At 38.6% G+C, this 13,503-nt stretch overlaps 1 protein-coding gene across 1 annotated transcript in view; it reads left to right on the top strand.

Moving 5' to 3' along the window:
* NDC1 (NDC1 transmembrane nucleoporin) overlaps positions 1 to 9,984 on the top strand; it is a 48,685-nt gene extending 38,701 nt beyond the window's left edge. Inside the window, exons 17-18 of the mRNA XM_067726210.1 lie at positions 4,059 to 4,219; positions 7,470 to 9,984. Coding sequence (XP_067582311.1) covers positions 4,059 to 4,219; positions 7,470 to 7,533 — 225 coding nt within the window. The 3' untranslated portion in view covers positions 7,534 to 9,984. The remainder of the gene's footprint in view (positions 1 to 4,058; positions 4,220 to 7,469) is intronic.
* Positions 9,985 to 13,503: the final 3,519 nt, after the last annotated feature.

Here is a 13,503-nt window from a genome sequence, read left to right as displayed (position 1 = left end):
CAGTTGCTAGTTCAGATTTTTAAAATTTACCACCGATGATGGTAAAAGGAAGAAAATTGCCAATATGTTAAATAATTATTTAGATAAATCAGAAGATGAATGTGGAGAGACAGCACTCTGGAAATTTACATGGTTCTTAAGTGGTTACATGCTGAAGGTACACAAAGGTGTATTCAAAAGTGATGGGAGGGGGCTCCCCTGGTGGCACAGTGGTTGAGAGTCCACCTGCCGATGCAGGGGATATGGATTCATGCCCCGGTCCGGGAAGATCCAACATGCCGCGGAGGAGCTGGGCCCGTGAGCCATGGCCACTGAGCCTGTGCTCTGCAACGGGAGAGGCCACAACAGTGAGAGGCCCGCGTACTGCAAAAAAAAAAAAGTGATGGGAGGACTTCCCTGGTGGTGCAGTGGTTAAGAATCTGCTTGCCAACGCAGGGGACACGGGTTCGAGTGCTGGTCTGGGAAGATCCCACATGCTGCAGAGCAACTAAGCCCATGTGCCGTAACTACTGAGCCTGCGCTCTAGAACCCGCTAGTCACAACTGCTGAAGCCCGTGTGCCTAGAGCCCGTGCTCCACAACAAGAGAAGCCACTGCAATGAGAAGCCTGCGCACCGCAACGAAGAGTAGCCCCCGCTCGCAGCAGCTAAAGAAAGCCCATGGGCAGCAATGAAGACCCAACGCAGCCAGAAATAAATAATTAATAAATAAGTTAATTAATTAATAAACAAAAAAGTGGAAGGAAATAGGTGATACTGAAATGAAAAAAGTCATGTACAATAAAATATTTTTATATTTGATTCATCATTTCAGTTCATCTTTATAAACCTAAGAATGAAAATGTTTTGCACAATTAGGGTACAAAGAAAATGGCTGAAGTCTTCAACAATATTATGAGCTGTCAAAAGTTTTTTAAAATATTGTATTTTGATGTGCAGATGCAAGAAAAAGAATCAGAAGTAATGATAAACTAGAACCTGTTGGAGATATATCTTCAGTTTGAAATCAGTATTGCAAGATGGCTGTGTTCCACGTTTATTCATGATAGCTGATAAGCAGCTAGTTGCATTCAAAAGACTGCCTATTTCAGATGTATATATCTTCAAAACCTGGAAAATATGTTTATAATCTTATTTAAACTTCTATAAAGTTATTTTACATTATCCTGTCATTCTTATTTCTGTAAATTTTTTGTAAAAAAACTAAACTATAAAAAAGGTCCACTGGAAAAAAAAAAAAGGGGAGCTTCCCTGGTGGCAGAGTGGTTAAGAATCCGCCTGCCAATGCGGGGGACACGGGTTTGAGCCCTGTTCCGGGAAGATCCCACATGCCGCGGAGCAACTAAGCCCATGCGCTACAACTACTGAGCCTGCGCCCTAGAGCCCACGAGCCACAACTACTGAGCCCACTTGCTACAACTACTGAAGCCCTGCGCCTAGAGCCCATGCTCCACAACAAGAGAAGCCACAGTAATGAGGAGCCCACGCACCGCAACAAAAAGTAGCCCCCGCTCGCTGCAACTAGAGAAAGCCCACGTGCAGCAACAAAGGCTTAACGCAGCCAAAAATAAATAAATAAAAATAGATTTTTAAATAAAGGGTCCACTGGATCCAGGTGTAAATGATGATGATGATTTTGCTGGTATACTGAATGTTAATAAGAAGGTTTACGAGAAAATTGAAAAGGAAGTAACTTTTCCAGTATGATTCAGTGTTATTTAATGTTGCTTAAATATGTCATTGGATACCATCTCCCATACTGCCTAAAATTATCTCAAGTTTGTCCCAGTCTTGGGAATCCCTCTTATAAGTTACTGTTGAGAGAATAAATGTTTAGACTTGCAGTTATCATGGCAGACTGAACACACACATCAGGTCTTGTTCCTTACCCCTAAACTCTGCTAAACTACAGTAAAAGGACTTTTAAAAAGACATAAATCCAGGGCCTTCCCTGGTGGCGCAGTGGTTAAGAATCCGCCTGCCAGTGCAGGGGACACGAGTTCAAGCCCTGATCTGGGAAGATCCCACATGCCATGGAGCAACTCAGCCCATGCACCACAGCTACTGAGCCTGTGCTCTAGAACCCACAAGCCATAACTACTGAGCCCACATGCCACAAGTACTGAAGCTCACACGCCTAGAGCCCGTGCTCCGCAACAAGAGAAGCCACCTCAATGAGAAGCCCTCACGCTGCAACAAAGAGTAGCTCCCGCTCGCTACAACTGGAGAGAGCCTGCGCACAGCAACAAAGACCCAGTGCAGCCAAAAATAAATAACTAAATTTATTTTAAAAAAAAACAAACGTAAATCCATAAATAGGAGAGGAGACAACAGCAACAAAGTCTTCAAAGCTGGACAGCAGATGGTTGAGATAACTAACTTAGCAGATTCCAGAGGCAAATCTGAAGTTGTTAGTGGGGCAAGCACCAAGATCCTCTGGAACCAAGGGTGAAGGGACAGGTACCAGAACAGGGAGGTTTGGGTGAGAGCTGTTTGAAAACCAGTTAGATCCCTAGATTTTCCTAGGTGGTGCTTCTCCCTCATTCCAGCAGAAGTCGAGGTTCATCCTCAGAGAGAGTAGAGCACTGGGTCTCTGGACTGGGAGAGTTCACAGTTGTGGGTACTCTACTAAAAAGCGTAGAGGTGTGCTCCATAGCTCTGTTCACCACTTGGCTTCCCTGAGCACTGGGGACCAAGCCCCCCAGACAGGGTACTGGAAGACTTTTCTTTGGGAACTCTGATCAAACCAAGAAGAAAGATCTAAAGTTACTGAGTTGAGCACTTATCCCCAAAAAAGTCCACGCAGATCACCTATTGTGAAGCTGTCAGTAATCTCCAGTTGTGTACTCAAAGCTGTGGTCAATAATCTCCAGTACTCAGAGCTTTCGGTCAGCTCTTTAGGAGGTCCCACTCTCAGTCATGAGCCAAAGATCACTAGATTTTGAAGAAAGTATCCAATACAGAAGATACAGACCAGAAGAAGGAAAGAGAAGAAAAGTAGCTTGGAAGAAACTATAAAACAAACAAACAACCAAAAACATAACAAAAATCACCAAAATCCTCAGAAATAAAAGCGGTATTGCAGCCTTGAAACAAAAATAGTATGCTGAAGTAAAAAGGATCACTCAAATGACATAAAGAGCTCTTTTTAAAATTTTTATTTATTTTTTACACAGCAGGTTCTTATTAGTTATCTATTTAATACATAATAGTGTATATATGTCAGTCCCAATCTCCCAATTCATCCCACCACCACCCCCACCCCTGCTTTCCCCTCGTAAGAGCTCTTGAAATTAAAAACATGATGGCAGAAATCCTTTTAACTATAGTTTTAAGTACTTTTTTGGTGCTTACATCTGTAACTATAAATAATAGACTTATATTATTACTTCTTGTCACTTTAGACATTATCTTTCCTGTAGTAGATTGACATGCTTATACTTCTCAGTCTTCTCCTTTCTCTTAATATAGTTTATAGCATTTAAAAATTATAATATTTACCTTTGGCTTTTAAAAGTTATACTTAAATCTCATACTATCAACTATAAATAAAATCAGTTTCACTTGTGAGTTCTCTTCCCACCTATTCTTGCTCATAGGTACTTTATCAGCTAGAATTGTAAAGGAAGATAAACTAGTATAGTAAATAACCTTACCCTTGTAAAGTATAAAGTTTGGTCTTTTTTTGGGCTGAGATTTATAATAAAGATGCTCTTACCCGTCTGTCATACATTATAAGCAGAGTAGGATATCTGTGTTTCACTTCCCAGTTTTGCATTTTCAAGGCTGTTGAAGTATAACTGCTTTTTAGAGGACAGATGTGGACTTTTCCCTGGTAACTGCTGAAGTGGCTGAACCTCTACTCCCTGTTTTTCAAATTGTTTTGACTGTGATCCAAAATAAATATTATATGTCTCTGTGTGTGTGTGTGTGTGTGTGTGTGTGTGTGTGTGTGTGTGTCTGTATCTATCTATCTGAAATGAAATCTCTTTAATCCTTTGGACTAAATTGGCTTTCTTGATAGTCTGAACTAACGTGTTTTCTTTCTTTCTTGATGTAGGCAGTTGATAAGTACTTCAAGCTTCCTCATGCTTCCAGTAAACCACCTCGGATTTCAGGAAGCCTAGTGGACACTTCTTATAAAACATTAAGATTTGCCTTTAGAGCATCACTAAAAACTGCCATCTATAGAATAACTACTACATTTGGTGAACATCTGAAGTAAGTTTACCTGTTTTTGTTCCACGATAATTCACTCTCAGGAGTTCACCTGAGAAACAGGCATGAGAATTATAAAGGCTCATAAGTTGAAAGTATTCTTTTGGGACCTTCATGATTCCTACTGGGAACTAACAGCTTGGATTTAGATTTAATATTTACATTTTAAAATTTGGCCTATCATATAAGCTTTGGGGCCTTCTTTCAAATGGGTAAAAAAGAGGATAGAAAGTTATAAAAGCAGCAAATGTAATTATATATTTTTTTTTTAATTACTAAAATATCCTTAAGGGAGAAAAAAGGCAAAATGATATTTTCTTCTCCAGAAAAGCATATTAAAAATAATTCTGTTATTACATCTTGGTCAGCAAACTAAGACTTGGGGTGAGGAGAGTATTCCATAAATGAGTCCTTGGTGCTTTGTGAATCGTGCTGGAAAAGCAATGATAGATCATACCACCTTCAGAAACGGAACCAGAAAGAAAACCACAAATGCCAGACCTGTGTATATTTAGTTTCATTGATGTTTACTGCTTTCTTTTCATGAAATAATCTACCTAGGCAGTGTAAGGGATACTAGTTTATTAACTAAATTATTTCTGTCATAATTATAAATAAACTTTAAAAGATATAAGAGATTGCTCTGTTCTTTTCTGTATGCAATCAATAAGTAGTTTAGAACTTCCTCAAACCACTTGCTTTTAGAAGCAGTAGTGTATTTCCTTTTACTTCCATGAGGCACATACATAAAGCATATGACATACATGTCAACACATACATAAGGTAGCAGCAGCAGCAAGTTTTTTTGGAACACTTTGGTTCTGTGCGGGAATACAGAAGAGTTGTAGATCCGCTCTCCTTAAGAAGTTTATTCATTTGTTTAAAAACAAACCAAAAAAAAATCTATTTATTGAGTGCTTCTAGATCTGCACTCTCCAATGTGATAGCCATGTATTGCTATTTAAATTTTTTTTGTGTGTGTGGTACGCGGGCCTCTCACTGTTGTGGCCTCTCCCATTGCGGAGCACAGGCTCCGGACGCACAGGCTTAGCGGCCATGGCTCACGGGCCTAGCCGCTCCACGGCATGTGGGATATTCCCGGACCGGGGCACGAACCCGTGTCCCCTGCATCAGCAGGCGGGCTCTCAACCACTGCGCCACCAGGGAAGCCCCCTTGCTATTTAAATTTAAATTAATTAAAGTTAAATAAAATTGAAAATCCAGTTTGTCACTTACATTGGCCACATTTCAGGTCCTCAATAACTGCACATAGCTAGTGGCTACCATATTGGACAGCTTAGGTATAAAACATTTCCATCATTGCAGAAAGTTCTGTTGCACAGTGCTGTTCTAGACAATACACTCGCATTTTCACTTACTCTTCTCAAAGAGCCTTTGGGGTGTAGAGATTATCGTATTGTATAGATATGGAAACAGACTTGGAGGGATTAAGAACTCGCCTAATAGCGTAGTCTAGTCAGTGTTAGAACATGAACCTGAAATCAGGTCTTTCTTCCTCTTAAAATTCCACCTTCTTACCCTATACAATACTGGACTCCCTTTAAGATGTAAACTTAGATAAGAAAGGGAGATGACTGTTAAAAAAATTATGAGAATGAAACTCTGCCTTAGTTTCTTTCCTTTGAGAAGAGCCATATTTTTATACATGTACCAAAATTGATGAGGTCAGTAGAGACTATTTTGTACAAATACAGGACAGAATGGTATAGTAAAAGTTAGATTTGGAATTAAAACATTTGGATATATGCCTGGTTACATTATTGACTATCTGTAGTTGTGGGCAAGTTACCTATTGATTTAAGTAACTGGCCTGAGATTATGCAGGTAGTAAGTTGCAGAACCAGCATTTAGACTCAAATCTTTCTGACCCTAGAATTCTATCTACAAACCTCTGGAAACCATTCTGATACTGTTTACCCTCCTATGAAAAGGGTATGTTATCCATTCCAGTTTGTTTCATTTGCTGTTAAGAGAGATAAAATGGGATCCTACATCTGTAAAGCCCACACTACATTATATATTGTTGTGACAATAACTATTATTACTGTATCATACCTGGTTTATTCATTCCCCAAAACTTCACCTCTGAGAACCAGGTATAAATGAAGTAAACGTCTGAGGTGTGAAAATGAACGCAGATCAGTTACGCATTGGAGAAATTCATTTAATACCTATTTACTCTTAATTTAGGCAAATTCGATTTGCTAGTTTTCCAGCCTATAACATATTAAAATATGAGAGGAAGACTGCTGTTAGAGTCAAGAATACAAACAACAGTAAGAGACAGTACAGTGCCTGCTAGCAGAGGGGAGTCACGAGAAAAGCTGTAGACTTGGTGTTTGAAAAAGTTCGGAGCCATTTAGTGAGAAATGACAACCTCACTGGCACCTAGAGGGAGTCTGAACAGTAAAATACACTTGAGATGGTGCAGTTAGTCAGAGAGATGTAAATGTATAAGGTGCTTTAGCATGATTTGTAGCAAAATTATTATAATAAGACTTGACGCTTTTAAAAGTGGCGACCTTCAGTTACCTGGAATTTTATCATTCAGTAATGGTATATTACTATCAACAACTAGAAAACCAGAATTTTTCAGTATATTCAATTTCTGCCCAAAAGTTTAAAAGGAAGTTTTATACTAGTTTCAATATATATATTTGCCCCGCTTTTGTCCAGGTAATGTATTTTTGTGGCGGCAAGGGTGGGGAGAGAACTCAGTTTCCCCCTCTAAGACATAACTTACGTTCAAAGGGAAACGTAAATCTAAACCACCAAGCTATTACCTTTGAAAACGATTAGTGGAGTCTATTGTGTTTTAACCAAACATTTTAGTTTAAAGGATTTTATATTAAAGGCAATTCAAATACTCCACAACTCAAAGATAATGTTGGAATCTGGTTTAAATAAAATAATAAAATCCAGAAAATCTACTGCAAGGCCTGGAACTGCACAGCAGGTTCCACAGCAGAGCAGGTTAAAATTGATGCCTTCACTTGTCAGTCTTAATTTGCTTTGGTCTTTTAGAAGGTAGAAGCATGCTGTTACTGAGTGCAAGCCCTCCTCCTCATTAGATTAAGGAGGGTTTTCATCCAGCTTTTTCAGAAGTACTAAATATGTGAAGATTTCTATTCGTTTTTAATTGTTTTGAAAAATATTGACTCTGTGCTCTGTGGTTCACTTAATATGCTTAATGTAAAATAAAGCTTATGCTTTGAATTTATGTTTCATTTAGTGCTGTGCAAGCATCTGCAGAACATCAGAAAAGACTTCAACAGTTCTTGGAGTTCAAAGAATAGTTAAGTAATATAAACTGTGTTCATTACACTGCTGATACAACTACAGATGGGACAGTAAATGTTCAGCATTCTTGGATCAGAAGAAAATGGACTAATTAGATGCTTCCTTTGTCGTGGTGGTTGCTTTGAAAACTATACTTTAATGGGAGAAATCATGGAGAGAAATTCTCAACAGAATAACCGAAAACTGCCTTTTCTGTACCGATTACTTTTTGTGTGTGTGGCATAATAAAATCTTTATTCAATTTTACAGAAGCATCTATGGCAGTAGAAATGTTTGTAGCTTATATAGCTTAATAATAGTAACCAGAAAATTTTTAGAATTTACTTTTGAGAGGAGTAGAGTCAGCTCAGAAGGTACTGATAAAATAGGTTGACTTGATCTAGTCTTCCTTCCTAATCGTCCTGAGAGTTTAGCTCTCTGTAAATTCAAAATACATAAACTTTTTTGGAGTAGTTTCTGTTTGCTAAAGGATAAAAAGGGTAACAGTGGAGAAAATTTCACAGAAAATATTGTCTGAAGGACATATTTTGTTAATCTGTTAGGTTGTGTTTTTGTTTTCAGAGACAAATTAAATTTGCATGATTGTCCAAAAAAAGTCTCAATTTACAGATGCTAACTCTATATAAAGGAATGTGGAAAAATTCAGTTCTTAAGTTACAAGATTAAACATTCACATTTGGTTTTCGAAAGACAATTGACCAACATCTATGAATTTATTTTGTATCGTGCTAGTAAACAATAAGCATATGGGTATTTTCTCAACTAGTTTTGCTTTCATTTTCTGGAACAAAACATTAAGTGATTGCCGAGTTTTTCAAGTGAGAGAAAAAGTTTTGCACGAAACACCAGGAAACTTTCCCTTTTTTTTCCTTCCCTCATCTTCATTAGATCAAATTATTTTGTAAAGCTTAATTGGCCTCACAGAGGGAGCAACCTTTGCTTTGTTAACTGGCTAATTAAAATATATTAGGAAAATCTTTGCAGCCAGAAACAACTTAGTCATCAATCAGCAAGTGAAACCAAAATGTCAGAGGGATTACTGTTCTTAGGAGTATGTTGTATGTCCCCAAAGTGAGTAGGTAATTTTATAATTTATTAGATCACCTTTGGAGGTGAAAGATTGGAAATCCTACTGGTAGATATTCACTGGACTAACTTTGGACTGAAATGCTCCCTTGTAATTCTTTTCCCATTTTTTCCCTCGAGTGTCCCCCATTTTTTTCTTTAAAGTCAGCACAGAATTGTATATGAATCTTTAATGTGGTATATATGTCTACCATTTGTCTGATTACTTGATGTATTATATCTTGATTTATTTGTTGCCCTTCAACCAGCACATGCCAAATTATAAATGAATCCTGCTGGCCTTTAAAGTATCTTTATGAGACAGTTTCCCAGTTGTCAAGTGTTTGGAGTATTTAGGCAGTTGCCTTTTTTTTTTTTTTTTGCATCTGAAGTGGAGTTGATCTCTTTTTTGAATGTAAAAGTTGAATTTTGAATGTGGAAGTTACTTACAGATGACCAAAAAATTGTGACTAGGTTGACTGAGAACTGTTGAGTTCCATGTTTTAAAGCCATTGAACTTCTTATATTCCATTCTCTGCTTTCCTTGGCTGAGGCATTTTGGGAGAAAAGAACTCTTAACCTTATGCTTCCATAAAGAAGAATTTAAACTCTGACTTACTTAGATAAAATGTCTGGCTTTGTTTAGGTTTTTATCATTTCCCATATACTTTGGGCAAATGTATATTTGATGAGCAATGTGAAAATTTCTGATGTGTTCATCCCTATTTTTTCTCAAGAGGACGTGCTGTGTACACAGTATAGTTCACTATATGTCTGGCTGGTGGAAATTTGGAAACTGCTTCCCCAAATCTGGATTGTATTTAGTAGATAAGGAAGTCAGTTCCTTTTCCTCATTGTGTTGTTAATCTACACACCATCTGTTGGAGTAGGGTATGGCTCGATCACCTGTTATGAAAGAGAGCTCCTTCGCCTGTGTACAGGGAGGAGGATCTTAGGAAGGCCGGCAAGAGGAGAGAACCATTTCCTTTGATGAAGTCACATCCTGCCTGTGAACCCACTGATACTATACATTGGCCTGAAAATTAGAGGGTGTTCTTTAAAAGCCTTTCTCTGACTGTCAGTACAAAACGTGATTGTATCAGCTCTTGTAATGTTTTCTTGACCCTTATGGAAGGTATAAATCCACGTAACTTCTTTCCTAGAGAACTGGGACACTGTGCTAGAATTTTAAAAAACTTGTATAGTTGAGCGGACGTGGATAAGCAACAATTTGTTACTTTGCTGGGTTTATTCCTTGGTAATTGTTCTGTGTGTCTTCCTATAAATATGGTGATCTGTTTATATCCTTTTGTATATCACTGATACTCAATTGGGTAGAAAAATAAATTGACAGTTTTTAAAAATGGGACTATAAAATGAAATATGTATATCTGTGAGGTCAGTTATTTAATTTCTGGGGTGTGTGTGTGTGTGTTTCCTTAGCCGTTTTAATGCAGTCTCAGAGTTGTTGCTTATAAAACCTGAAACACTTCTTGAGAAATGAGCTTTTGCCCCTGGTTGGACTAATCTGGTAGGTGATCTGTGTTTCATGGTACCTCTAAGGAGCGTGAATTCTAAAAGCCTCTTTCTTCGTTGTCTTGGCTGCCTTTTTTTCCGAAACTAAACAAAGGATGCAGGTGCTGAAAGCCATTTCTTAATAGAGGTTTCTTTTCTTGCCAGAATAATGTTTCTAAACGGATCATATTCCACCAGACTAAAAGTTTTGTCTGTCAGCTTTACTTAAATTAGTCTGAACTTCAACTCAAGGTAGTTGAGGTACTATGTATTAAGTCCCTCAACTTTCTTGTGTGCTATCCCAATCCATAGTTATGTTTCCTTAGAACCAAATAGCTTAAAACAAAGATGACTTTAATTCATCAGTTAATAATCCAGCTACTCTTAACAAGCTGCTGACCACCATTTTAAAATAAGCAAAATCGTTATCGTTTTGAGGGTAAGAAAGGGGGATAGACAGCACGCACCCCCTAGAGTTCTCAGTCATGGTCCTAAGCAGACTTGGCAGTTGCTGTAGTGATAGGCACGTTGATGTGGAGCTAGCTAATCATCCAAAAATACTCACTGAATGTCTATTATGGCCCAGCTATTAGAAACAAATTGACCTGTGAACAAGAGAGTCCTTGTCCTCCAGGAGTGTATAATCTGATGCTGTGGCATTTGAAACTTGGAATCAGAAGCATCAGACTCACAGGGAGTGCTTATTAAGGTTCAGAGTCTGGGCTCCACTTCAGTACAGATTCTGCTTCAGGAGGTCTGGACTGGTTCCCAAGAGATGTAGTTTGTAACCAATTCCAAGCAGTGGTCTGAGAATTACATTATGAGAAGGGTTTATCTTAGATCAGGAGATCTGATGCATTTAGCATGCATCAGAATCAGTTGGAAAGCTTGTTAAAACACATTACCGGGCCCCCTCTCCAAAGTTTTAGGTTCAGTAAGTCTGAGGTGGGGCCCAAGAATTTGTATTTCTAACAAGTGTCCAGACACTGCGGATGCTGCTAGTCAGGAGACCATACTTTAAGAACTACTGTTCTAGTGGATTTTCTCATATGTGTTGTTCTCTCAGATGAGTGTCTAAAGCATATGAACTATGATTTTCTGTAAGGTGGAGTTCTTACATCTGATTCATTTGTTGGAAAGCTTGAAGAATGTGGTTAGATCCCATAGGTAATGCAGGAATGCTGAGAAATATTCAGGTGTGCGGATGATTATCTTGAAACTGCAGCAGGGATCTGACGCGAATTGCTCTCGCACCTTTACGTGCTCGTGCTCACATTGTTCCCTTTGCCTGAATTTCTGTCTTGGCGCACTTCCCGTTTTTCACAACGAGCTTAGCTTTCCCTCATGCTCCTGGATAGGTTTCAATGTGTTTTTTCAATGCTTTGTCATTCTTTCTTTTTTGGACCATATCACATTGAATTGTAACTTAACTGATTAAAAATCTGCTTCCCCTTGTAGATTATGAGCTGTCTCTCCTTCCAGGATTCCCGTTACACTTTCTCAATGTATCACTTTAATATTTTTGACTTTCCATGCTTTATTCTGGGTAGTTTCTTCTGACCTGTCTTACAAGTCGTTTTCCTCAACTGTGTCTAATCAGTAAACTTATCACACTAACAATAGTTTCCTGATAACTAAGTGAAAATTAGCAGTCCTTTTTTAGGATTACTTTTAGTTTTCATCTTTAGCAGACCTTATCTACAATTCTGAAATCCAGAGGTTTTTTTATTGGTAAGTTTGGTGACAAAACATATTTGGCAGCTAAACCCGACCTTAACTGATATGAGGTTATTTGTAGACTTAATTTATTCCATGTAGTATGACTACGTTTACATTCACTGTAGTGTGATTATAAGGTGCTGTTCCAGACCCCACTAGAGTGTTATGTAATATACATCTTTATTACCTTTCTAAAATCTGAAAAATTCTCTATTCGAAACATCTGGCCTCAGGAATTTAAGACAAAGCGTTGTAGACCTGTTTTTGTAAAATGCTGTTAATTCTTCCATTTACTAATGCAGCATTTACTAACTGCCTGCTGTATACCAGGCCCTGACAGTACAAACTTACCCCCTTAGAGTTCTTCCTTGTGTGGAAGAAGTAAGTGGAGGTAACCGTTGTTTGCAAAGACCTTTTTTCTACTTATTTACAGAATTGATGTGTCTTGCTATGTGCTGTCTCCTTGTTGATTGAGCACCTATTCTGTTCCTAGCCTACCCAGAATGCAGCATCTCTTTAGGTGTCCTGGTGCCCTCCCACTTTGTCTCTTACATTATTTTTCAGGAGCTGTGTGGCTCTACCTTGTCTTTAATTGCTTATGTTCTCCCTGCACACACATATCTCTTACCAGATACTGTTGAGTGTGACTTGCAAGCGATTCTGTTGGTAAAGTAGTTCTGATGGTAGTTCTGGAAGACCTATGGGATGTCTCTGGCAGAAAAACATTGGAAGATGACCTCTGAATTACATGCTTTTACTTGATAGTCTTGAAGATATGTTGACTCTTGATTGATTTATCCTTTTTAATCTCTCAACTTACTAGTAAAGCAGTCTACAGTTTTGAAAAAAATTTGAACACTAGTCCCTCCCTTGCTATATGATGATTCTTTGTTGCAAGGACACAGTCCCCACCCAACTTAGCTTAAGCATAAGAAGGGGAGTTGATCCTAAGGGCACAGGAAAGTCTTGGTGAGCACAAGTATAGATTTGCTTCTGGGCCCCATGAAGAACCTGGAGAGCTCTCAGGACCTCTAAATGGTTCTTCTCTGCTTCTTTGTGCATCAAAGATTTATTCTGTCTCTCTGCCTAGTGGCTTTCTGCTACTCACTCCATCTGCCCCCTAACTCCTGAGTTTACATATAATAGATGTAGACTGACCATCTGTTTCTGAATGCCAACCAAATTCCTGTTTGAAAGAAATTAGCCTAAATGGATTAAGTGTCCAAGGGTCTAATTAGGCTTCAGGGACAAGGTCATGTAGTGCCAACATGGCTTCTGAGAACTTACCTTTGTTGATCAGGATAAAGTGTCAGGTAGGGGCAGTTTCCAGAGTTTTCCAACATAGGGGACAGAATTTGGGATTCAGGGCCTGCAAAGAGGGGCTGGTTGGTCCCCTTGCTTTGGGTTGGACCCCTAAAGGGCTGCAACCTAGAAGGAAGGGTGAAGAGGAAGTCGATTGCATGAGCTGTAGTTGAGTTAGAATCCTAATTAAATTGAGTTGCAGTAATCTCTATTTGCCAGCGTTTCTAGCTCCTGGGAGAAGCTATCATAAATCATCTCTGGAGGAAAACAACATCCTGGGTCTCAATTATTTCTACAAATGATTTTTCAGATACAGTGTCTGCAGACAATTGAAAATAACCAGGCACAGGAAGAGACAACATGAA

This window comes from Pseudorca crassidens, chromosome 2, assembly GCF_039906515.1.
Source record: "Pseudorca crassidens isolate mPseCra1 chromosome 2, mPseCra1.hap1, whole genome shotgun sequence".
NCBI lineage: Eukaryota > Metazoa > Chordata > Mammalia > Artiodactyla > Delphinidae > Pseudorca > Pseudorca crassidens.
The sequence above is the reverse complement of the archived record's forward strand: the minus strand, read 5'-3'. Positions and strand labels throughout refer to the sequence as shown.